Raw genomic sequence first — 26,469 nt, 5'->3', positions numbered from 1 at the left:
TATAAAAATTAAATTATTCAATGAAACGGTCTTATTTTTATTTTTCACTTAAACAAAATTTATTCTCTTAAATTTATTATATCCACTTATTCATGCAAATAAGTTTTAGACATCGAACAATGTGAAATTGCTGATACTGTCGATCGTAATGATTGGAGTTAATTTCAGATCAGGTGTTTAACATGATACATGTATTTTTATCAATTTTTATTTCTTCATCTAGCTCGTTAATGAATGGTCACTTATAAAAATTTTAAGTAGTAATGATAAGAAATTCACAGCCACGCATTACGTATATTTTACAATTAAATTTGATTCTGCTGCAAGCTGTAAAAAACTTTGTTGACATAGTCTAGCCTCTTGATCATTTTTAAGTATGTCAGACAGTATGGAACGAGGTAAAACCGAGTTAATGATACGTAAGGAAAAGGAAGAAGAAGAAGAAATGAAACGGGAACTTCAAGGTATGAAAGATACGTGACGAAGTTAACGTGACTCTCGTTTCTTTTTTATCCCCACGATGTTCCATGCAGTTTTTTATTATGTATCATGATTTTTTAAAGATCTTATAATATTATAAGTATTAAATTTACAGATATGGAAATGTACGAGCCATGGTATACTTACAAGGATATGAAACAGATCTTGGGAGCCATTAACGAGTCCAGGGACATGGCAAACATGTCGAATGATGAAAGAAATGTGGAAAAGGTTGATTAATCTACAATTTACTGAATAGTTCGATCTACTGACAAGTCAATCATTCCTATTTCTTATCATTATTTCCAGAAACTGACACATTCTCCTAATAATTGGACTCCAGAAGCAATATCAAAGTCTCAAATTCAAGAATTAGAAGTACAAGATCAAAATGACGCGACACCACCGATACACTCATATAGAATTAATCGTACATCACCGGTACACGAAAGAATATCGTTTCACGGGTGTAGCAGTCCTAATCTTGCATCCACAGTTGATGATTCTGGGAGCCCTGTGTTCAGAGCGAAAAATTTCGATAACGAGGACACGTACCTCAGATCGCAAGATAATTCAAATACGAGAGACAGCTACTATCATACTACGAATCAAAGTCTCTCGCTAAAATTAAAGAACTCTTTACAAGATTCGGATCCCGTGAATGATCCGGAGACAACGACCATGGACGAGCATTCCGAATCTGAACAGACGTTGGAACGATGGCAAATCAATCCACTCGACTCGTGTGTTGACGAAAACGATGTGCCTTTGCCGGAGCCGAACAGGCCTTTAGTCGAAGATCGCATGCCATTTAGATTGTGCAAAGATGCGCGGACGGCTGAGGAGCTCGAGAAACTATTGCCCGTGTTGAACCGTCACTTGAAACAAACAGCTGAATCGTGGCGTAGTCGGCGTCGTACTACTACCGATGATAAATTTCAGTGGGGGTCACCCATTCAGGTGGGTACCTCCGTACAATCCATTTCTTGCAGATCTTATCATTAATGGATACAAGAGAACATTTCATTTCTTTTCATACACATTTTTAAATCTTCTTCCATACGACTCTGTGCCATGGAAAGTTTAATATTAAAATTACCTACATGCACATGTATTCATTAGATTTATGTTTAGGATGTTGAATGTCCACATGAGAAATTTTTATATAGATTTTTTTCGATCTTTTTCTCGATGAAAGGTACGTACCTATTCGTTGATGTGACATCTCTTTTTGGTATATATATTACTTCCGTTACTTCCTCTAGTGAGTACAACAGTTGCGATACAAAATTCAACTAATACGATACGAATAACTTTGTTGGGGAAATTTGCATATTTTTTATTTGCATATACACGATATTCAAATGATTTTCGAACGAATTATACAGTGGCTTTATATAAAGATCATTGATGTTTCTTATGAAAGTTGTATAGTTGCATTTACACATACGAGTGTATAAGTGTTTATAAGAGAACAGTATAATTAAAACTGTAAACGATAAACCATTTTTTGAATAAATCATATTTCTGTACAAAAAAAACCATGGGCATAGTTTCATTGACTGAGTTCTAATCCTCTTTTAAACACACAGGTGGGACACGCTAAAGATAAGTCGGATAGACAATCGTTTTCAAATATTGAGACTGAACAGAATCAGATGGAATGTACAAACAGACATAATGAACGACCTACTAAACGTACATCGAATTCGATCACTTCCTTCTCCAACGAAGATCAACAAATATCCAAAAAACAGAAAACAGAATTTGACGAAGACGAGGACCGAGCGTTGTGCTCGCATAAGTTAGCATCTACCGTAGAATACGAACAACGTGAAACGTCAAATCGTATTAGCGATCATTCTAATAATAAAGTCGAAAGTTGTGAAACGGAGAACGAGAAAGAATCCCAGGAATGTTCGTCGCCTACGTTAACTTTGCGTCCAAAGAAGATCACCCACCCGAATGTCAGGAAGTTTCTTGAAAGAAGAAAAGACGTAACTAATCCTGTGAAAGGTCTTTCGGATAGACTAAAGAACGAATTAATGACGTTGGAGAAAGTCCAACTTGAGAAACAGATGAAATTGGAAGCCGAAAAAGAAGAGGCTCGCATAAAGGAAATGGAGGAGAGAAATAGAAGAGAAGAGTTCTTTAAGAAACAACTAGAGGAGAGACAGAGTAGGGAGCAGGAAAAGCGAGAACGAGAGAAGCAAAAAGAGAAACAAAGTAAAAACTGGAATGCTAGAATGGAGACGAAATCAAAGAGAACCGTCAGAGAGGAGCTCGACGAAGCACCGAGTTTAAACAGACAAATTGCGATTAGAGCAGCAGGCACTGTAGAGGATAATAGAACGTCTGAGGTAAAGAACTTTTTCATACACTTCCATGAAAATATATGCATGTGCAGGTCTACATAGTCCGCCCTTTTTTCTTCAGGACGACGATATTTTCATTACCGACGAAATAGAAGCTACGGCGAGTGGTCGTATAAGTAATGTCAATTGCCCTATTTGTAACAAATCTTTCCCGAGCGATAGGATAGAGACCCATGCCGCGGAATGTGAACAGTACACGTCGGACAATGAATGCGATGATGATTTATATTTAGTGGAGAGTAAACCATTGATGAACACTGGTCATAGCGTCGTTCATGAATGCAACATTTGTTCCAAGTATAAAACGACTAACGGGATAGACTACGAGGACCACGTTAACAGCTGCTTAGAAAGACAATATGCAGCAAAATCATCAAACGGTAATTATATTGTTCAGTTTTAAGTGAAAGTACATGAAGCAGCGATGTTATAATATGTATGCTTCCAGAGGAACAGAATGAAATTATTAACGTCCCTAACTCACCTATACGCTGTTTCCGACCGATTAGCGAACAGACGAATTCGCATATAGATTACAGGAAGCAGTTTCCCTCGAGCAGTAAGACTCAAGTATATTCCAATAGAAAAAGGAAACGTTAACTACCTCTATGTCAAAAACGAAGGCTGCTGTACATGTATATTTATACATTGGTAAATGATTCTTCGTTGTAAAATGATGCTACTGTCATATCGTTTGAGAATTGAAAAGTATTTGCAGATAGTAATTTTAATCAAATAAGATGAGTTCGTAAACATTTTTCTGTCGTAATAGAACGTTTCGTTTGCATTTATTTTAACATTCCACGGTGCAAACGTAATTTAAGTGTTATTTAAAAACTGATGCGAGTTCGATTACAGTTAATTGCAAGACGAAGAAAAATGAAACTTTTGTTTCTTGTATCAGACGCACACTGCATGCAAATGATTTGAGAAGCTAATGATTATAAAAATGAAAACAGTACGTTTTTACGAGAGCGAAACGTATTTAGCATTTCAAGATTTCAATTTTTGTAGGTCAATTATGAGTATTTATACTGTATAGTGAAATGTATTTTTATACGAGTAGAGTTTCTCTTGTTTGTGAATAAAATGTTATATTTACGAAAATCGTTTTACTTTCCTTCCTGAATAATAAATGCGTGTATTAAAGATTACGGGACTGAAAGATTAAAGATGCAAGTATACAAACGATTGGAATCGTCCTTGCGTTCAACAAGTCCATGTTTTCTCATGATAATGACGATAAACACATGATAATGATAAATAAAGTCGAGCGATAAAAATTAGGAATATATATTACGATCGATCGTATAACTTCAATAATACGTACCTCTAAATTCTCAGGAATATAACGTTTATAGAGATAGATATCTTAGCTAAGAATGTTATATCATTCTTAAGGAAATTCATTGGATTATTTTGTAGCAAGCAACATGAAGATTCTTTGCCAAGTTCTACCGTTCGCATTATTAATTAATAATGCTTTATTCATAACCTTAGACGGTCCATGGACAGGTACTGAATATGCAATTTAATATTAAATATGTTAACTAAACTTTTACCGAATAATTCTTTGATCAATTTTCCTTCACATTTCGTTCAGGTAAAATAACAACCAGTAAACGCGAACACGGTAAGATATTTTACACGTAATTACGTTGTTTCAGTTTTAATATTGTTTAAAAAACTTTTCATTTTAGAAATCACATTTTCTGCGACGGTACCAGGTGGTATTTATACGGATTTAAGCGAAGCACGTATCATACCCGAGAATTTCATCGAAGATAATGATGTGAACAATAGATGGGTTGGTAATCAGTCTGTTTCCTACAGTAGAACCTTCTATGGTAATTATTTTATATATTGTTTTAACATGAAAACGATTTAATACGTGTAAAAGTATGTACCTTGCAGCTAACGATACTCTGTTAAACGCACCGAAGGTGGTACTACTTTTCCATGGGGTAGATACGTTCGCTACGATCCTTTTAAATGATCAGAAAATCGGAGAAACATCCAACATGTTTCTAAGATACACGTTCGATGTAACAAAGCGTTTAAATGTAAGCAGTAACAATAAATTCGTTTTGTACCAGATGACTATGCTATGCTTTTTAGAAGGGGCACAATTTGTTAGAAGTTGCGCTTTCTTCCCCTGTTAAAGTAGCTGAGGATTTGTACAACCGACAAGCGTCGAAATACGTCGTTCCTCCGATATGCGTTCCGGATGATTACAACGGAGAATGTCACGTAAATCATATAAGAAAAATGCAAGCGAGCTTCGCCTGGGACTGGGGTCCGGCTTTCCCATCAATGGGGATTTGGTGCGTTGAAGATCTCTTGATTCATTTGCGAGTACGTTAATTAAAAACCATTTTAGGAAGAGTGTCGAAATCGTACCTGTAAACCACATCCATATCAATGACATTACAACAGATATTCATAAGGAGAATGATTTTTGGAACGTGGTAATCGCGATATCCCTCGAAACCAGCGGACGATCCGCAGATTGTCATATCTCGTCTGTTCTTAAGATCAATGACCAGTCGACTATCTCTAATTCTAGTAGCATCGGTTTAAACCCAAGCAATAGCGGCACGAGAAGTATTATGCTTCTCAAAGTACCTACAGTACGTTCGTATTTACATGGAATACTTTATCAAGGTTTAAGAAACACGTTTAACAAATAATTTACACATAGGATCATGTACGCGAGTGGTGGCCAAATGGATACGGCGATCAAACTCTTTATTCGTTGACCGTAACGGCGAGTACGCTTGCCGACGTGAAGAGTAAAACAGTTCGCGTTGGTTTTAGAACGGTGGAGCTTGTTCAGGAACCTTTGAAGCGAGGATTAAGCTTCTACTTTCGAATAAATGGTGTCCCAATATTTGCGAAGGGTAGTAATTTCATTCCAGCTAGCATCTTTCCCGAGTCGAGCGCTAAAGCAGATACCGTTAGACATTTACTAGCTTCAGCTAAACACGCAAATATGAATATGCTCAGAGTATGGGGCGGCGGTCTCTACGAGTCGGAATTATTTTACGACACGGCTGATGAATATGGAATCATGATTTGGCAGGATTTCATGTTCGCTTGTGGAATGTACCCTACTACAAAAGAATTTCTCGACTCGGTTAAGGAGGAGGTAGTACAAAACGTACAGAGGCTGAAGAACCATCCCAGTATTATTATCTGGGCTGGAAATAATGAGAATGAGGCAGCTTTATACGGCAATTGGTACGGAACCGGTGCTCAACAAATATACAAAACTGATTATGTTAAACTTTACGTGGACGTGATCAAAGAAGAAGTAGAACGATTAGATTCGACTCGACCCTTCGTGGTGTCTAGTCCCAGCAACGGATTGTATACGGAGAAATATAATTACATTGGAGAAGACCCGTATTCAAAGTTCTATGGGGATGGTAAAATATGTTTTCTATTTTAATTAATCTTCATTGATTTAGAAGTTCATTTTCAGTTCATTATTACAACTACTTTAACAATGGATGGGACGTGCACCAATATCCCAGAGTCAGATTCTCGTCTGAATATGGGTTTCAATCATTGCCGTCAATTTACACTATGTTGCCGGTTATGAAAACTATTAACGATTCGAACATAGACGGTAGCTTCCTCAAGCATCGTCAACACTTAGCGTCAGGAACGCAGTACTTGAAGTCTCTTATTTCAAAAAATCTGAACATTCCCGAAACTGAGGATAATCTGAAACAATTTAAACGCTACATATATTTAAGTCAAATTAATCAGGCAGTTTCGGTGAAAGTAGAAACAGAATATTATCGGCAATCGAGGTCGGAATTAAACGAAATTGGAGAAGGAATGACGATGGGTGCTTTGTATTGGCAATTGAACGACGTGTGGCAAGCACCGTCTTGGTCTTCCATAGGTAGCTAGTCAAAAAAGGGTTTGTTCCAATTTTATATCATTGACTAAACCGTTCTTTTAGATTTTAATGGACGTTGGAAAATGCTTCATTACTATGCCATGGAATTCTTTGCACCCATCATAGTTACGTATTATATTAAGAATACGGATCTTTCATTTTACATTGTTTCTGATAAATTACACGCGATTCAAAATGCTACTTTAGAAGTAAATCTTTATATGCTGAACAGCATGAAGCCTGTGCAAACGCACGTTCACCGGAACATAGTTATTGTAAGTTAATAATGAAAATTGTTGAAGCACCAAAAACATTCGATATCTTTTTAATAGGAGGCAAATAAAGCAATTAAAATTCACGACGATGTGCTCAGACGTTCGTGGATATTAAATTCTACGCGTAATGAATGTCAATCGAATTGCATTACAACACTCACCTTAAGAGATAACAGTGGGAGCCTAATAGCACCAAGGAATTACATATATCCAAATGGTGTACTGAAAAATGTTGTATTACCAGCTGCAAATATCTCAGTAAGCTCGTAGCTGAATCTAGAATGGAAGCGTTATTTGTTATCGTTTCAATATAATTTGGTTTTAGGTAAAAGTAAATAATTATCAGTTACCTGGAAGGTATTACAATTATTCAGATATTCAGCTTGAATTGGTAACGGATAATGTAGCTCTTTTCGTGTGGATGGAAGCTGGTAATATCTGCGGTCGTTTCTCAGAGAATGGTTTCCACATGTTCGAAACTCGGAAGAGAATCGTTTTTTTCGCATGCGAATCGATCACGCCAGAGATATTTAGCCAGCATTTGGACATTATTACACTCTCGGATATTTATTAAGAGAACTTTATCTCCGAGGAAAGTATGTCTCGCGATGCAAATAAATTTCGAATCCGATCAGGATCACGAGTATAAGCAGTATAATAGAGACTGTTAGATATATCAGATTTGTCGTCATGGTTTGTTAACTTGTAAATTTTAATCTCGAAAATTAACAATTTAATTACATTGAAGACATTTTATAACAAGATATAATGAAGTTGGCATATCATACAAAACAAAAAAAGATTAGACCGTGTCATTTGTTACTGTATCTTATACACATCTATACACAGTTTTACAATTATTTGTGTTTGTAGCAATAAATACTATCAAAAATTGAACTTATAAATGTAGTAAAAGAGATAAAAGAGATGTGCTTTATGAGAGCTCAAAAATTATTGTAGACTAGTTACTTAAATTAATATAATTGAAACACTATATTTACAAGCGGAAGCCGAAATTTCTTATTATATTATCACAATTTAAATATCGCGTTGTTAGCACGTTAGTGGAAAAAACTGATCAAAATGTAATCCCGATGTACAAGTGGTTCCTTACACATGTGGATATTAGTTTTGAGCGAAAAGCTGAAATTAACTTTCCTAAGGACTAGATAAAGCTAACGCATTACAAAATTATCTTGTTCTTGTAAATTATTCATATGGACAACAAGTTACTCTGCTTTTTATCAGCAGTGTTAGTTTAAATTTCTTTGTATGTAATAAGTTTTAAGAGATTCCTAAAATATATTCTTTAGAAATTGACTAAATTATTGTTTAATTTCTGCATACGGGGGAATAACGTCTTCCGATGGCGAATGCAAATAACGCCGACTTAGATTAATCGCTACCATTATGCAGCATAATAATAAAGGACCAAAAATCGCACCTTCTACTCCCAAGCAAAATATTCCACCCGCTATTGAAAGACCTGTGAGGTATGGATGTCCACCACTGGAATAAGAACGAAGATGTTAGTGCATTCCTGACGTAAAAAAGAATGAGTCGCAATTTGAAATGAGTAGTACCCCTTAATTTCTTTATAGAAATCAGTTACAACGATATTGCAAGGAAGAAAATGGAACATGAAGAATAGGATAGCGATCACGTATCCGCGAGTGAACCAGAGTTCTATCGTAGCTGGAATGCACGCGCAATATGCATCCAAGAATGGCACGGCTCCGAGCATCATTGCGAAAGTCGATGGCAAATAAACTATTTTCACTTGAAACAAATTGTGTATGAACCACGTCCACATCCCAAAGAAAGAAGCAAGTTTGAACGTTGCAGCGAATACTCCAATCACTGCTTCTTGCAATGCATTGGCAAATCTATGAAAAGAATATAAGTGAGTAAGAGTTCCTTGATGGAATATATACACATATAGAACATATAATAATACGAAAGTCAACATACTCAAATCCCTCGATTTGAAGTGCGCTTGTGAGAAAAATTATATTTTATCTTACAGCGAATTATTAATATAATTAATTCAGTTATTAGGGAATTTATAATTTTACCTGTGACAACTAATGGGGCTGAATACCGTGGTGAGTTCGACGGGTTTGTAGGTTTTCTCGCTCGAACTAAGGAGATAGAAGAGCGTCGTGAAAAACACCACCTTGAAGTAAAATAGAACTTTCATTATAACTATCTTAAAAAATATATGCGTATTTGGTGATTGATCACTTACCATGCTGAGGGTAAAGTTAAGTACTGCTGACCCGCTCATCAGTACAATATAAAATAATTCTGTAAACATCGCTAGTATCACAGACATGTTCCCTTTAACTATACTCCATATCGAATCCAGCACAGACATAAAAATTCCAATGTTCTCCTTCACAAAATGTTGTATGCTGGTCATGTTAAATACTTCTGTTGGACGAGAGATACGATACATATTAATGAGTTTGATATTATCTCATGGAGATTCATGAATTTCAAGTGATCTTACGCAATGGTGTTTTGCCAAAACTATCTTTGAAGCTCTCCCATGCTGAATAAGCTGCGGAAATGTCCACAGTGGGGCCAATTAAATCAGAGCTTTCATTGGACATCATCCACGCTTGGTAAAATCTGTCCCAGAGTTCTAAAACTTTTTTCTCCGTCTGCTCAGCTTTCAGTGGATCTAAATCTTTTACTATACTTTTAATCTACACCATACATTACACATTATTATCGCAATATATTTTATAATTACGAGATTATCTAAATATCTTACTCCATCAGAAATAGCGCTTCGACCATACGTATAAGCATTGTCGAATACACTGTTAACTGACTCTTCCCATTGTTCAGGAAGCCAGTCAATGTCTGGATTATTTAAAGATGAATTAAGTATTTCTCCAGTGATTTGAATGAGGTGTATGCCTTCGGTATAAACCTACGAAATACATGACCATCATTTATAATCGTCTGACAATCGTACAATAATAATAATAATTGTACCTGTATCGTTATAAAAATAGAGGTACAAATTATGAATACAAGTAGTCCAAAAATCACAGCAATCGTCACGACCGAATCCACCGAAGCTTTCAAAGCCTTCGTCAGTTTCTCATCGACTATGATTATAACTTTATATAAACCTCTAACGTTAGCTGGTAACAGAGCTTGGTGCCTCTCCATGCACCAGGCCTTTATAATCTCTATTACTACGTTCCATTGACTTTCAATCATCTTCCACAGTCCGAAGTAACTGCCAAGTTTCTTAATTATGTACAAAGCTACGGGGATGCTCAAAATATATATCATCCATCTGTGTTTCCAGAGAAGCATTCCGATGCACGCGTACAGTGCGCCGTACATGTACTTGTCAGTGTCAACCTTATCTTCTGTGTCCACAGACATTTTCAACTCCGTTTTCAATCTTCTTAAAATATAACGATCGCGTAATGTCATGGGCGGGCGTGATTTGTGACTCATTATACTCCTGTTCCCAGCATCTAAGGACATCGATTTCTTTGATAATTTGTTACTCGAACTGATACCACTTGGCACTGCTGAGACAGCAGCAACTTTGTTCTCTTGGCTTTCATCATCTGCGCTCTCTTCTTTTATACTTCCTATCGGCATTTTGCTCTTCAGCGAAGACAACGAATCCTGTTGTGCGTTATTGACAAAGAAAGTATTTGTTAACGCAATGCCTACTGCTTCCATGAACGTCATGTGCTTATCTTCTGCTTCATGGTTTTCCATGATCATCACCACCTCGTAAATAAATCCCATTACGTGCAACAGTTGCAGCGTTATAAATACGATAACTTGATAACCACCGAGCATGTTCGAAATGTACAAACTGATCATGAACCATATGACAAATGAGGAATAACGGAAATGAATAGAATTCTCTGGTGTCCAATAAACGTATAAAGCAGACAAGTATCCAACAAGTGAGATAACAATCTGTAAGGAGAAATAGACATTTAGTGATCGACGTATTCGAGGATACCTTCTGAGCAGCAAAGAATTACCATGTAAGTATTGCATGTTGCTATAAAGAATCCAAAAATAGTGTTAAAAATTAGGCATATCCTCCATATTAGACAGCTTAGTATAGTAGGCGTGTAATGATATACGCCCAAAGATAAAACAGCCAGCGTGAACGTGCTGGCAATATATTTAATGTGCCTCCATAAAAACGATCCTAAATTGTCAGAAGCTTTATCTACTATTTGCACCGGCAGCAGCGTAAATTTGATGATCAGAGGCGTGTGAGATGCCTCGGTTTTCTCGAACCATGATTGTGCAATAGTAGTTAGCGAATATTTGAAAGGGAATAAAACGGAACCGCATAATAGCGCCCAGATTAGAGGTTTCACGAACGGCCTTAATATAAAGAACAGTCCGTATCCCGCGGCTGATATCAGGCACAAAAGGAACAGTGCCACGGCATTATAAATGCCTTGTTTTAAGGCTTTTTCATGACCCGCACTGAAGCCTGACAGCATATTAAACAGGTTATCCATAGGCGATCGAGTACTATCCATTACGTATAGTTATATGTAATCGGTTCTCCTCGGGAGCGGTTATTATTTAATTTTGAATTTACCCACTGCCGTCCACACGGTTTTTAACAGAGATTCTAAATCTATATACGTTCCATTGTAAATGTGATAAAAATGTAGCGTGATAAGGTGTCTAACAAATACTGTGTGGAATACTGTATAGTGGGTATGCAATGTTTATGTAGTATAGTATCCCATATGTGCGTATTCGCGTGTATGTATCTGTAGTATCAATATCAATATCAATCAAATAAAGAGTCAAGGATGATCGTAGAAGAAACTGACAGTTAGATCTATCGTTGGTCGTTAATGATTTGATAAGTTCTGTGTGAATCACTGATCGAAGAAGAAGGACAAGCTGAAGAATATGTATGTATGTACAAACATTAATTTATAATAAGAAAATCCGTGTTTCTACATGCGAAGTTTAAAATGAAATGATTTTATTTATCATTATTGATCAAAAACTATACATCTTAAGTATATATATATATATAAATGAATACATAAATTAAACACATGCTGAAGATACAAATCGGGCGAGATAGTTTCGATATTTTAATTCAGATCAATAAAAAATGACAAAAAGTATCGTAAGAGGCGCCGGAAATATTTGTTTTTTGTTTTATACAGTCTTAATCACCTCCGAATTTATAATTACTCGAAAGCACGAGCGTTCTATCGCGTGTACTTTACACTTGATTCTTGTTTGTAAATTACGAAGATTATCGAAACGCGTTTCGTGAGACAAAGGCATTCGTCGCTTTCAATATGAGTAAAGTAAACTGTAAATGCTTTATCTTTTTACACATAGTCTTTCTCGTTCTTTCTTCTTCATTTTTCTCTCTGCTATATATATTTAAGATCTCACAGAACTGAATAAGTCACCGCCGACACACGTAAAAGTTAAAAATATTCGATTTGGTGAAAAATTCATTACAATTATGTGCGTGTACAAGTACGCTTGTTTCTATCCATGTTTGTTGCAAACCAGCAAGTAGATCTACCGTCACTAATCACAGTATTTTCATCACAAATACGTATGTTAAATGTTAGAAATACAATTTTTTTGGGAGGGTCATTACACGCGGTATTTTAAATCGTATCGGCACAGGTATACGTTTCACTTGTGTGTTTCACAAAACTACTGAACATGCGTTCTTCCTTCTTCCGTTTACCTCGATCCTTTACACCTGCCGGACAACTAACTATTGTGTTAGCACGCTGAGGGAACGAACATTATTTGATAGATCATGTTAACGTTTTGAGAAATAGCTACACGAGAAAAACTGTTTCCAATTATAGAGTTTCCACAGTTTTTTTTTGACGTTCTATCGCGAGTTACGGGATCATCGTCAGTAATCGTGTAGATGTTCTCAGCTTCAATCCTGTACATCATTGACAATCATTTATAATCCAATGAGAAGTAATATATGTTTCATAAGTAGATACCGAAGTACTTCTCGAGACGTGGTCGCGTTAAGTAAAGTTAAGTATTAAAGAGAAAAGGAAATGAACAAATACCCCGTGAGAATCTTACTATCGACACTCGTTGCTTTTGTTTTCTAATAAGATTAATTGTACATTACAATCTTATCACCGAAATTAATGATCGATTCATTGAACTTCAATCGTGGACGAGTTATACTTTTTAGTGCCATCGTCTGGTAAGCTTGCGACGTCGATGATCGTGATGGAACATACCCTTGATTATTGTTCATATCAAGCGAAGACAATTTCGAATTCGAACGATTATACTAGGCTGAGAAACTGAGCAAAATAGTATTCCGATCGTCCCATGTTGTCTATCGTGGTTTAAACGGAAATTCGGGGTATATTTAAGTAAAATACGTTTACCGTAATACGTAGAATTTAGCGAAAATACTATTTCATACCTAGGCTGATTGGAAAGATGTTCTTTTTCGTTAAACATTAAGTCCTAATTACCTATCTTCCGAATATAGAGCCTTCAATCGGTGGTAATAGTATCTCGTTCACGGAACGAGTTAATAGAAAACAATAAATACTTATATTCTTCTTTAATAACGCAAGTTCATTATTTAGTAATAATAAATACGATAAAGTGCACGTGAATGAATCACGTAGACACGTAGACCAATTTATTGTTACACGGATATGTTTCCAGACTCGCCTGTTTGAGGAAACTTGAGAATTTGATAATTGTTCATTTGTGATGTGAGATATTTATCGTCGAATTATTATACCACGAACGAAGGTAGAATTAAGATCTTTTATTGATGCCAATTACAATTAAAATTCTTCTTGAGAGATGGTTAAAATTTCACATTTAATTAAGCACAATTGTAATGGAAATTAAGTAACATATCTTAATTTCGTGATTTGTGCAAAATGAAAGTATCCGATATAATTTCAATATGATCTACTCCTCCATCGTAAACGTTTAAAAACTTTCTCAAAACGTTGAAACTAAATCCTTCGGGCTTATTAAAGAAGTATTGTTCTGTTCTTTTCATTTTTTTTCTATCAGGCATAAAAGAATAATAACAACCGTACGCGTAAATTAGTTTAGAAAAACAGGCAATGATCCGTAGGATAAAAGTACTTAATCGTTCATAAATTACATGATTAATTATTTAGAAACGTATTAAAAAGGCATGATGAAAAGTATATTACAATGACAAGATAATGAAGCTTATAGATCGGTAAATAATTAAATCTAGCTTTACAGCTGATCAGAAAGGAATACTATTGTATGTATAATGTTTTATACTATACGTATTCTGAAGAATTGAACGAACCCTGTAATACCTGACCCTCGGCAATTGAGATAAGCATAGAAAAATAATAGCAGTTTCAATAGAAGTTGTGTGTAATTGTTATATCTCTTAAACTATCTCGAGGCTTCCCTTTCACAAGTCCGGTTATCGAATACTGGGCGGCGTACATTATTATACACGTGAAAGTGTGAACCTTGCCAGGAGATAGGTAATCTCACAGCACTAACGAACATTTATTACGTAAAATAAAAATTGTTCAGTCCGAACTGATACTCTGTCGTTCCCTTGTTGCTCGTTTCTTTCCCCTCCTTTTCCTCTTCCAATGTGTTGATACAACTTAAAAACAACGAAGCGCTATCATCTTATTTACCCACGTTCGGGAAATAAGTCACATCAGATACATATACGGTATCCTCTTGCTGTCCCGTTTTCCTTTTCATCGAACACAAACGCACTGAAATTTGTCCATTTCTTTTTTTGTTTTTTTCTTTTGTAAACGTTTCATGTGACAATCAATTTTTCATCCTGTTATTTTAAAGAACCACACAGTTACACATAAATTTAGTTCTGTATTGTATGCTTCTAAGGTAAAAGCACCATTCAAAAAACACGCAGAGAATTAGTTACTTTTCGTTTGCAACTGCACAATAGTTTGCAGATCGACGATCGTCTTCTCCAACATTTCAAACCAGGAAACGTTAGTTAACGAGCATCGCAGCTGATTCGTACAATTGTTAGTATCGATTAAACTCGGAGAGACGGTACTGATGTTCGTGGGAATATTTTCCGTTTGAATATTGTTCCTCGATATGGTCTCATCGTCCCCGGAATCAGAAGAAGTCACATCGTTCATCTCTGCTTTGTCTTTCTCCTCGACGTTTATGTCGGGAACACTTTTCGGTCCCTCCAAGTCTTTGATCTGTAGATGCAGTTCCTTGTTCGCAGCCTCGCTGTCCTCGCTGACATTGAACTTACGTTTTTTCGTGGGCGCCTCCGTTTCCTGTTGGCTAGACTCTTTCACTTTGATGGCTCTGGTACGAGACAGTAACATTTCTAAAGCCGGTAACAAGCTGCTGGGCGGTTTCAGCCTCGTGCTGCTGCTATAGACAAGAGCCAGTGCTCTCAGATCTCCGGTCAGTCTATGCGCGGATGCTTGAATATCCACTGCTTCCACCATCGCCACCATCGAGCTGACTAAATTGTCGATGAGCAAACAAGTTTGTTCGGTCAGTACATGATTGGCGAGTTTTGGGAAGAAAGTCTTTAAGAACGCGTGGATCGCCGGTATGCCCAACGACGATCTTTCGTCCAATAACACAGCATCCACGTAGTCCACCGTGTAGGAAGAACAAAGAAGAGATGCAATATGTTTTCTGTCTATGTGTGTAGCGGCGTGAACATCTAACCACAGCCTGGGGAACAGAGCCAAGTGCAACGGGACGCCTGTAATCGCAAACGATCAGTTAGAAAATATGTTTACTCGTAGTTTTCGATGAAACACGATTTTTACCTTCGAATCCAAGCATGGCGCTGAGATTGACCAACGTGTCGGTCATGCAATCGTTATTAATCGCTAATCTGCACATTACGTCGATGAGTTCGTGATACGGCAAATAAAACTCGAGCAGAGCGTTATCGTATTCCGGATCTACGCCCTTCGACGCTTCGAGTTGAGAATGTGGCACTGCCATTTGAACCATCGGCCGTGCAGGTCGCGTAGGCATTTTCCCTGGCGGGGTGGATCTCCTTGGAAGATACGGGCCAGGCGGGACAGCGGCGTGAGACTCTTGAAGAGCTGCATGGCAGTGTGAGAGCAACGGGGCTAAAATCGAGATCGCCTCGGCGGGGACGAGCATCACGAGTTCCTTCAATAGATCGATAGCAAGGTTCCTCATATCCGGCGGATTGTACGTGTTCAATAACGTCGCTAATTTTCGTAAAATGTCCGGCCACTCTTTGCAATTTCCTAATATATTTCTCGCATCCGGTCCGTCCCTAGCCGTTCTGATGCATCGCACTAGTTCCACGATGATGGCTATCAGTTCAGCCAAGTCGCCGGCAACGTGACAAGCTGTTGCCTCGTGATACATGATGTGGAGCATGTGAAACGCTTCCAAAGCCATGCTCAATCCTCCGTTGTAAACAACGTAAAGGCGATCGTCGTCCGTCTCAATTAAAATGCTGTAAAACGTTCATATTGCATTCGTCTACAATTCTTAAATGATATATGAAAAATGAAGTGTCGTACCGAAATGCAGAAATAAGCGTAGCCCAACACGATCGTCCGTCCAATCCTTGCAAGTACGAAGACAAGGTTCCCCGCCTAAACGACGCGATCTCTGCTTCCTCTTGTTCTGTCTGATCGGGGTGTCTTGCAACTAACAATTGCATTAATTTAAATAGCTCATCCACAGCCTGTAAGAAAAATTGCATCTATAAGATATAAGTTCTGTAATGGAATAGACTCGAAGTGTGTACAAGACTTACAGTCGAATATTGAGTAGGATGAGGTGTTATATTTTTAAATGCCCACTGAATATTTTGATGTGCAGCTAACTGTCTCGTAAAGGTGCGTGATTGTTGACAGCATAATCGTAGTAAACCGTAGTAAGCAGGTAACATTACTCTATTAAATAATACCACGTCCTGCTCCTCATGATCAGCACTGAAAAACAGATGAAATTGAAATAAAAAAAAAACCCGAGGACTGCGATTCAATCGTTATAGAAGATTATGCGTACAGTATATAATTAAATGCAATATTTTTAGTTATGTGAGGATTATGAAGAATGAGAGCGACATTTTCCGGACAATCGGAACAAACGTGATACCAAAACAGTAGCACAGCTTGTTTATTATGATGCACTGGAATGCTAGGCTCAGAAAGTTTCGGATGAAAAAGTGTCCATAAATCGTTCAGATATTGTCCGAACTGAAAATAAATATTAAACGATAGAGTATCTCCATTTAACAGTGACGTTTAGCATTGTGCGGATATATTTACCATTAATTTTTCCGTCTTGGAGACCACGCAGTACGTGAGTAATGCAAAATAGGCAGTGAGTTTCATTGTACCGTGAGTCTGTATATCAATGTAATGCCTTGCGGGTTGCAACAACCTTAAGAGTGCCGTATATATTTTATGGAGTATCAGAGTAGCCTCCGGCGATAGTTGCAGCTCTCTGGACGTATTGCATCCTAGACCTAGTCTATGAGCGCTACGATATCCCTGTCTGAAATGTGTCGACGGGACTAGCGACACGAGAAGGAAAGCAGCTGCAGAGCGAACCCTTTGATTCGAATGCTCCAACAGAAAATGTTGCAGCCACGTATCCAATCCTTGTAACACCCAAGCGTGAGCGAGTTTACTCCTTGTCACGGCCAGAGCTAGCCATTCTAACGCTCCGTGTGGAGCCACTCTAGCCGCTTCCCAAACTCTCCCCAATATCAATTGAGTCATACAAGGTAGTCCGCTTAATCCCGAGCTCTCGGTTAACAGCGTGAGAAGCTTGAAGAACGGTTGACAGACATCCATATGCTTAGTTATAGCTTGAAATATCATTGTTACGATGTGTATGGCTAGCCTGTCGTTCCAACGGCATAACGATTGTATCAAGTTTCGTGTTTGATTCAGATTGATAACGTCCCGCGTCTGTTGATACAAAAACGGGAACCCTTTGCCACCTGCTACCGCGCTCAGATCCACCGGGGACAGTGCTAGTCTGTAATAAGAGCATGATGCAGTATTTCTTTTCATCAAATAATTAATCATTTAATTACCTGTGATCGGGTCCTCTGCTGCGTTCGACCAAAGTTGCTATTAACGTGATCATTTTGTCCAAGGAAGCTGGTCTCAATTTCTCAGTTGGCATAGCGACTATTTCCTCTTCCTCTTCCTCTTCGCTGACAGCGTCAACGAATTCGTGTGTCTTGTGCCCGAGATAAAAATTGACCATAGTGGATATGGCTTGCACCCTTATCAGAAACAGCGTCTCCTCCTCGCCCATTTTACTAAATTCATATAAAAAACTAAAATATTCCGTAAGATGTTTCAAATGTTGTTTCGCGTGTTCCATAAGGGAGAGGAGCATCCTCACGAATCTCGTCACGCACGATCTCGTGCCGACAGTGTTCACGTCGTTCTCCTCGTCGCAAAGAAGGTATAAAGGTGCTTGAGTAGCGCGCAGTCGTTGTATCACATGAATGCATAGCCTTTGGAACATTTGTCTAACCATCTGATTAGGGCACTTGACTAGAATCTGAATCGGCCACCACGAGTCTCCAGCCATCTTCTCGAGAAATCTGGCGCACGCACCGGCCGAACCGTTAAACTGTTTCGTCAACAATTCTACCCATTGCACCATGGTCGGTTTCTCCTTGGCATGGATAAACGTTTCCATAAAAAACGACGTCGAGAGATCCGCTGACATCTCCGTTATATCGGGCTGCACGGAGAGCAACGTTTGCGGTATGTAACCGCATATTTGCCACATAAACGTGAAGTACGTGTGTTCAAATATATTCTTGTCCTGGAGGAAATGCATATTGTCCTGCCATATCCAATCCTCGAGTTCCTTGTTCAATTCTAACGGTGGTAATTTATTGGTAGTCTTGTGAACGAACGTAGAGGACTGCCGCCCGTTCGGGCTGGAAACAGTAGCTTCCTCTTCCTTCGCTTGATCACCAGGGTCAGCGCACCATTCGTAGAAGAGCATGTACGCCGAATTCGTTTTCTCGAAGCTCAAGTCCATGAACTTGTCCGTGACGGTATCGTACGTTTTACTTGTCATCTCTCCGCCGAAACACTCGGCTGCTATTTGATTCGGATCGAAGGGTTTCACTTCCGCGTCATTAAATAAAAACCATTTATCCTTGTTTGGCGATGTGCGATCTCTGATGAAACTATAGTAATGACCACCGTCGGCCGTGCCGGTATGGACCGTGACACCTATCAAATCGTATTGATAATGTTCTCTTTCCCCGTCGTCGTCGTCGTTTTCTAATCCGGATTGACAATCGTTTTCCGATTTCCTCTTCTCGGATGCTTTCTTCTCTTCTTGGTAATGCTGCGGCATAAGTTTTTTCTCGACGTACCCGGACATGTCCAATCTCAGTGGAAAACTAAAATGCGTGTTCACCTTCTCCTTTAGCATGGTTCCCATATTGAACGTGTATCGCATCGTGTTGAAGCACAATATGTGAGGCAACTTTTTGAAACATGCTCTCTTCTCAGCTCTCGCTTTCTTACCGCATTGAGAACACGTATACATATTGTCTCCTTCCAAAGTATCCTTGACCGTGACTTCGTCCAAACTTTCGTAAAGATTCCTCATGTCAGCCACCTGGCAACGCACAGTGTAAAACTCCTCGAGCGTCCTACTAACATGTTCACAGTCCAACGACACAACATTGTTAGATATCACACCGCAGAACAGCGTCTTCACCAAGTTCTTTAGATCCGACGTCATCTCTTCTAATTTTGAAACAAGATCTATAAAAAATTCAGCCATATCTTTTTGCTCTCCGGTGTTGAGGGGCTCGTGATTCATCGTGTACACGCGACAGAAGCTGCGGGGATTGTACGCTTTCCTCTCGGACTCTAACAGGTACGCGAACATCCTCTGCAGCTCTCTTAACGTGAGCTGATGCTTGTTCGCTCTGTTGCAATCGGCGCCTAATATTGAGACTCGCGCTTGTGGCATCATATATAAGTGCTGCATGCAGCTGGCCATGTAACAAGTGGCACCTAAGTTGGTCAGGCCTACGTAGCCGCAATCGGAACGGCCATCTTCGTGCGGCCAGTAGTCCCACGGGTACGGAGAATGCGGCCCAGGCTTGTGCTGAGCCAACAATTTTTCGTGAAGAATTCTATAATTGTCGGGAGCTCCTTTCACGAGTTCGACCAGAAGATCGAACGCCGCGGATCTGGAAACTTGGCTCTTACATTTCGGCACATACTTCGATCGTGGATTCGGTAACGCGAACAGAAAATCGAACACTTCGTGCAGTAAGTTCTGACCGATTTTTCCTTGCTTGCAAGGCGGATTGTGAGTCATAATGTTGCAAGTTAAATTTAATAATCCGACCAGACCATCGTCTTCCACCGTATTGTGCCGCGTCTCGAGGTGATCTCTGTTTAAAACCGAGTCGATCACTCTTATCGCCAAAGCCTCCAGATCTATCGTTAGATTGGAATCGTCCGAGCCTTCTTTAATAACTTCTTCGGGAAGGGAGTCGACTAATCGGCAAATGAGCCAAAAGTAATCTCTGCAAGCAGGTCCGTACGGTTCTTTTCCATCGTCGAGTACTGGATGTAAGTGCAACGGTAAATCCGGTTTCCGATGAGACGGCTGCATCGCTTCCGCGATATCAAGATGCTCCAACAGCGTATTTAGCATCGGTACGATCAAGCTGGGAATACCAGGATTGTCATCCTCGGATCCTGTTGTTCCTAAACACAATCTGTATAGAGCCGTGCAAACTTCTCTTCTCACGGCTGGCTCGGGATCTTCCAATACCAGTCTTCGTAGCCAGGTTCTTCCGAAAGGTTCCGGTCCTGAGAACAGATACTGTTTAACCGTTTCATCGCTGTGCACCCAACAGACTAACAAAGCCATCGTGTAATGTATAACTTGCGATCTTCCAAAGAGCCCTGTCTTATAATGGTTCGGATCTCTAGGCAAGGATGCTTCGTTCAATATATTTGTTATTCGGGACATAACAGCTTCGACGTTCATCATCGAGAGCATCGCTTCGCTTAACTTAGGTACGAGCAGCTTATCCGCTTTACTTCGTTTCTTCTGTTCTTTGATCACGCCCAGATAACACAGTTGCTTCAGCAAACTAGCGAGACAGTCCTGCTGCCATTCGCTGCCGTCGCCTTGTTCCAAACATCCGGACATAAAAATATCGAACAAATGACGCAAACCTCCGTGCTGAACGAACAACGTGGACCAAGCCACGTCTCTCTCCTTGTCCTCGTGATTATCGTCCGCGTCGCCGTCGCCCTCGGACGCGGTCGACGCGACGTTCACGACGGAAGGCTGACTCGTTGTACTACGTCTACTTAAAGACTCTACTATATATAAAGAATACATGAGTTTCTGAGGGCTAGCAGGATCTAACAACTCAGGCAGGTTTGCTTCTCCCAACTTTTGGAATCCTTTCAACAATGTTGGACTAGTTGGTAGCAGAGTCAACGTGTCCCAAACCCTCCTGGAAAGTACTTGTGCCTTCGTATGATGAATTTCTTGACCACCTTTAACGACAGTTTTCATAGCGCTCAACGTTCTCATCAACGTGAACAGCTGTTCGAAATACTGCGGTCGTAACAGCAATAAAGTCGGCAGAGAGTCTCGAGGAGGTGGCGGTAAAAGAGATGGCGAATCAATGTCTCGTTTGTTGCACCTGCCAGTACCGTTACTACGACTAGCGCCGGGAGATATGAACACTAATTGACCGTCTTTGAATCCCATTTCTTGCAACGTTTTTTCATCAAAATCGATTGTTAATTCCTGGCCTTGGGTGATCATTCTAATCGGTCCGTCGGTCAATAACGAACCCAGCACCGAACCATTGTTCTGACTCGAATTCGTAGTAGACATCGATTTCTCTTGATTGTTCTGCGTGTCGTCCCACCATTTAGCGACTTCGGCTCTCAAGTCAGCTACGTAATCGGTACTAAGGAGAGTAAAACTCGTCTTCTCAGGGATCCCGGCTGGTTGCACGAATATTCTTATCTGTTGCCCCTTGTCCGAAGTGTTCATAGCCACGTGGCTACCAGCGCCTCTGCCTTCTAATATCCAACGACGTAAATGATACGCGTACCGTTTTCTAAACGCTTCTAAGTGCGTCCTTAATAGTAACAAAGCTCTTTGTATGCAACGCAAGCTGGCCTCTTCGTTCGTTTCCAAATCGGCACTAGCCGCAGCGAGATGCGTCATGCATTGCGAAACGAATTCAGCTTCTTGAGTCAGCTGTCTGGACATGTAATATCCGTTCAAATACTGAATAGCTGCCATACTGACGTCCGTACTTTTGGCTTTTAATGCGATTCTCCAAAGGAAGTCCATACCAACTGAATCCACGTCTCTCAAAGGTCTGTCTAAATGCGCGGCAGCTAAACGGGCCAGATTGCACAACTGCTGGAATAGACTGAGGCCTGTCATACTGATAGTCTCCGGCGGCAAACTCGGTAGTTTACGCATACATAAATGTTTAAGGGTGTCCATCCCGAGCGCATGCTGCTCCGTCGATTTCGCTTGGCTGAGGAGCCAGCTGAAGAGCTCGTCTGCACACGTCGGATCTTGCGACAAACACTGCCACAATATGTCGACTTGTTCCAGACTTAGGCGAAAACAGTCGGGCGAGCCTAGCGGTGAAAAAATAGACGATAAAAACTGTAGTCTAACTTGTATTTCCGTTTGATGGGAATACAAGCCGTTCTTCGATCCCGTGCTGGTGTACGCCTTCAGATTGTTAAAGAAATGTTTCATCATTCCACGCTCGCGATCGGCCCACGTCGTTATCGTGTGTGCGTCCATCGCGCCGAACTGTTGAAAACTGGCAAGCAGTTTCGGTAACAATCTTAACGAGACGACCACAGAACGGTTGGTCGCTAGATTCTCTAAGCACCCTTCAATGAACTTCATGGGTATCAATCGATCGACGTTGAAGCAAAGGAGATTGCATAGAGCTTTCTCAGCTTCTAACGCCAGACCCTCGCCTAACTGACCGATTTTATCGTCTTGCAACAGATCCCACAGCAGCGTGTTCCCAGGTTTGCACACGGTCTCCAAGTTGAACTGAGAATTGACGCGTGTAACTGTTTGACGAATACTTCTGACTTGAGGAAGACGGCAAACTGATCGCCTGATCGTCATTGTCGGATGAGAGTGATGAGGATGATACGCTTGCATTTGTATAGCTGTTAAATGACGGGCGGCTAATTGGGCTAACTCTTCTTCGCAACCGCTCTCTTCTCCATCGAAATCTGCCATGTTCTTCTCGCTTTTATTAGATATTCTACTACTATACGATCCCTCTTCGTCCGAAAGCATCTCGTCCAAACCCGACGGTAAAAACGTAGGTCCACTCGCGTGCACCAAACCGGCAAGCTCCGATATAACGGCGCCTGGTCCGTCTGCCGCTGCGAGGACACCAGCTACATCGCTGTCATCTTCATCGTGCGAAGTATCCGCGGAATCAGCAGCCCGATCCACGTTATGACCAACTAACGACATATATTTATTCTTATTAGCTCTTCTTAGAAGCGCTGCGGTTGTTGGAACTTGTTGATCGCTCGGATCCAACGCCATTGCTTGTTGTTTCACGCGATCTAGCGCGTCGATATCTTTCGGATCGTCCATAGAGACTAATCCACTAGTGTCCAAAGTACTATTTAATACATCTTCCGGTCTATATTTCATATCCAACATTAAATCTTTAGTTTTCATGTTACTCTCTTCGTTGACGATACCTTCCAACGTCTTATCTACAGAAGCTAACGAACGTTTCTGCGGTTTCTTCCGTTTTCTCAACACTTTCCTTTTTCTCTTCTCCACTGCGACCGTTTCCTCCGCGTTAGACTTTTCCGTATCCGCCTCCGCGTCTGAACTACTCTGTTTCTCTTTTATATCGTCTTGTATACTGCACGTAGAATCCTTCCGCGACTCGACGAGACACTCTGACTTTTCTATCGCGGAATCATCTCCTTCGGTTAAACTTGTTTGTACAATCGCTACGCCTACACTTTTTTCTTTATATGGACCTGTTCAGATTGGTATAACATGTTAACATTATATAACTATTTACATGTTTAAAAAGAAGATATTACGGTTTATATTACCTTCTCCATCGCTACTATCGCCTCGTGCTTGTTTGCGCGGCGACGGTCCTTCGGATGGCGCAGGACTCGGCTCTTCCTCGTCTTCGTCCGGACTGCTGCCATCCATTCCACTAGGATCGCTAGTACTACTACCACCGATACCGCTATTGCCTCTCAAAATTTCTCTATTCTTTATCGATAAACCTCTTGGGTAACCTGAACCACCTGCTGTCCAAATAAATTTTATCAAAGCAGATGCCAGGAATAAACTCTGTTCTGTGTGATCCTTTGGCTCTAATTTTCCTAACAAAGAATACAAATGTAAAACCGGGGTCGGAGCCAAATGTTTTACTAAGGGTGCCAATAAATCATATACTGGACGACCGCAGTGTTTCAATTGTGCTGCTTGCCACATGGTGTCCATGTCCGAGCACGTTATTCTGCCTTCCATGGCTAAGAACCCTAACACAATGTGGCTTTGTTTAATCACTTCTACATGTAAATTTGGTCCGAATATATGCGCTATTATATTGTTTTCTGTCAGCCAAGCAGCCAACGCGTGGCCAACTTGCTCTACTTCAGCGACAGTCTCGCTATTGCAGAGTTCATTGAACGCAGTGATATGAGCGTTTATCTGAGCTATCCCGGCTAGTCTCATGGTCAAAGTCGTACTGGTAAAATATTTAAACGCCAGATCCAGTCCGTCACGATCGAAACTTGGTAGAACGGCATCTATAGGATCCTTGACGGCGCTCCACATGAAATCTACGTACGAACAGTTTATTAATTCACGGTTAAAGGGGCCATCTTCTGTCGCTATGTTTATTTGAAAATTTACCTGCCATTGTTCTAACTGCTTGTGTGCGTAATTCTTTGTCTGCTAAGCGGCACATGTATTTCATGACTCGACTGCGTAATGGGATAAACAGTTGAATAACGCTACCGTAGTTCAACCAAAGTTTCAAATTACAAATCACTGCGACCATCGAGTGCGCGAGGCTAACGGGCAACGTGTTTTCCATATCGAAACAAGAAGACATTAAATTGAAACCATCATCATGGCAGAATATGGAAACTGCTCTAATTAAAGGAGCTGGCACTTCTGGATCGTGAGGCTCGCAATATCCTCCTTCATCCTTTAAAATGATAAGAAATAATGTATAAGAATAGATTTGAAGGAACAGGTTTTTTATAACAACGTACTTACTTTTACTGGAGCTAAGGGATTGATCACACCACCATGCTTCATTGCAATATAAAGAGGAAAATTTAATAAAAATATCTTTGAAAGGAGATGAAACAATTTTTCCCTATCTTGCTGAGACCAGTTTTGAGTTGCTTGCGTTTCGGCTTGTGCAAAATCTGTGTTTTCTATTTTAGCATCGTCTATTTTTTCTTCTTTCTTTTCATCTTTGGATGGTGCTTTTTCCACATTTGTCTGGCCATTTTGTTGGATAATTTGTAATTGTTGCAACGTGCATAATACGACGCTCTGAGTGAGCCGTATGAAACGATCGAAATTCTTTATTTCTCGATAACAGCACATACATTGTCTACAAAAAAGACAGAAGTGGCATTGAAATAAACGTAAGAAAATTTTGTAGGATCTCTAAGATGTCATAAAAAATGGAATCAGACCTTTGTACCCATTGATTAACATAATGTAACGTGATGTCCACATCCGAAATGCAAAGTGTTGCCAAACCATCTTCTTCCTTCGACCTTTCATCATCTAAACGTAAATTGTAAATCCCAAGTGAAGAATACATAGAAATTGAAATGAAATCGTTTTAGACTAGGTCAACGCGAGAGAATCTTACTACATTGGCACGGTCTTTTATTCTTTCGATCGCACATAACATTCCATGTACTTCAACGTGTCGTACAATTTTTCTATTAATTACGACTTCGAGAATATATGATATTAAAAAAATTGTTTATTTCATACATGTAAGATTGAAACGTAGTTATGCGTCAGTCAGCAGAACTTAAAATCCAAACGGTAAGGTTATACCCTCTGATATTGCAAACGAATCTCTGAACTACGAAAAATCAAGGCTAAACAGGGGTTCAATCGATCCTCCGCAACAAATTGTTCCCAAATCGCAATTACTAAGCTGTTACCGAGATGGGCGAGAACGAAAAGTGCAACATGCAGAATACTACGGTAGATAGGTTAACGTGAAAGGTATTGTACACATTTTGCTTACAGGAGAGCAGAAGGTCGTGAAAGTCAACACATACATCGCACATGGTTTTCTCCCTTTAGCCTCCTAAAG

At 39.7% G+C, this 26,469-nt stretch overlaps 3 protein-coding genes across 4 annotated transcripts; 1 reads left to right on the top strand and 2 right to left on the bottom strand.

Moving 5' to 3' along the window:
* Positions 1-18: 18 nt before the first annotated feature.
* beta-Man (beta-mannosidase) lies at positions 19-7,858 on the top strand. Its single transcript, XM_018024128.2, has 15 exons — positions 19-464; positions 596-711; positions 790-1,440; positions 2,073-2,840; positions 2,917-3,235; positions 4,459-4,488; positions 4,556-4,702; positions 4,770-4,918; positions 4,974-5,179; positions 5,236-5,485; positions 5,557-6,283; positions 6,340-6,768; positions 6,829-7,040; positions 7,098-7,298; positions 7,366-7,858. The coding sequence occupies exons 1-15, from the start codon at positions 377-379 to the stop codon at positions 7,612-7,614; spliced, it is 4,542 nt and encodes a 1,513-aa protein (XP_017879617.1). The 5' UTR covers positions 19-376; the 3' UTR covers positions 7,615-7,858.
* A 147-nt stretch (positions 7,859-8,005) lies between these two features.
* On the bottom strand, positions 8,006-11,859 carry LOC108624694 (transmembrane protein 245). Of its 2 annotated transcripts, XM_018024167.2 has the most exons (9): positions 11,072-11,859; positions 10,047-11,003; positions 9,820-9,981; positions 9,553-9,751; positions 9,289-9,473; positions 9,116-9,216; positions 9,012-9,035; positions 8,624-8,926; positions 8,006-8,549 (listed from the first exon to the last, which is right to left on the bottom strand). In XM_018024167.2, exons 1-9 carry the CDS (start codon positions 11,585-11,587, stop codon positions 8,366-8,368), a joined length of 2,631 nt encoding a protein of 876 aa, XP_017879656.1. In that variant the 5' UTR covers positions 11,588-11,859; the 3' UTR covers positions 8,006-8,365. The 2 variants fall into 2 exon arrangements, with proteins under 2 accessions (XP_017879656.1, XP_017879657.1); XM_018024168.2 differs by lacking the exon at positions 9,012-9,035 and having other exon boundaries at positions 11,072-11,858.
* Positions 11,860-13,620: 1,761 nt separating this feature from the next.
* On the bottom strand, positions 13,621-26,443 carry puf (ubiquitinyl hydrolase 1 puf). Its single transcript, XM_026813248.1, is given in 11 exon segments — positions 13,621-15,807; positions 15,875-16,545; positions 16,613-17,029; positions 17,106-17,296; positions 17,369-18,086; positions 18,145-24,133; positions 24,212-24,955; positions 25,029-25,326; positions 25,398-25,743; positions 25,829-25,922; positions 26,401-26,443. Coding segments are annotated over 11 exon segments (10,335 nt in total). The 3' UTR covers positions 13,621-14,983.
* Between the last annotated feature and the right edge of the window lie 26 nt (positions 26,444-26,469).

This window comes from Ceratina calcarata, unplaced genomic scaffold, assembly GCF_001652005.2.
Source record: "Ceratina calcarata isolate Rehan_Ccalc_2016 unplaced genomic scaffold, ASM165200v1 scaffold321.2, whole genome shotgun sequence".
Classification (NCBI taxonomy): Eukaryota; Metazoa; Arthropoda; class Insecta; order Hymenoptera; family Apidae; genus Ceratina; species Ceratina calcarata.
This window is presented reverse-complemented; position numbering and strand designations above follow the sequence as displayed.

Coding starts and splice junctions, on each gene's coding strand:
- beta-Man (XM_018024128.2), top strand. CDS start 377: ATGTCAGACAGTATGGAACGAGGTAAAACCGAGTTAATGATACGTAAG. Junction 3,236..4,458: donor TGCAGCAAAATCATCAAACG/GTAATTATATTG, acceptor CATTTCGTTCAG/GTAAAATAACAACCAGTAAA. Junction 6,284..6,339: donor TTCAAAGTTCTATGGGGATG/GTAAAATATGTT, acceptor GTTCATTTTCAG/TTCATTATTACAACTACTTT.
- LOC108624694 (XM_018024167.2), bottom strand. CDS start 11,587: ATGGATAGTACTCGATCGCCTATGGATAACCTGTTTAATATGCTGTCA. Junction 11,004..11,071: donor CAACATGCAATACTTACATG/GTAATTCTTTGC, acceptor TTCTCCTTACAG/ATTGTTATCTCACTTGTTGG. Junction 9,036..9,115: donor AGCCCCATTAGTTGTCACAG/GTAAAATTATAA, acceptor TTTTCTCACAAG/CGCACTTCAAATCGAGGGAT.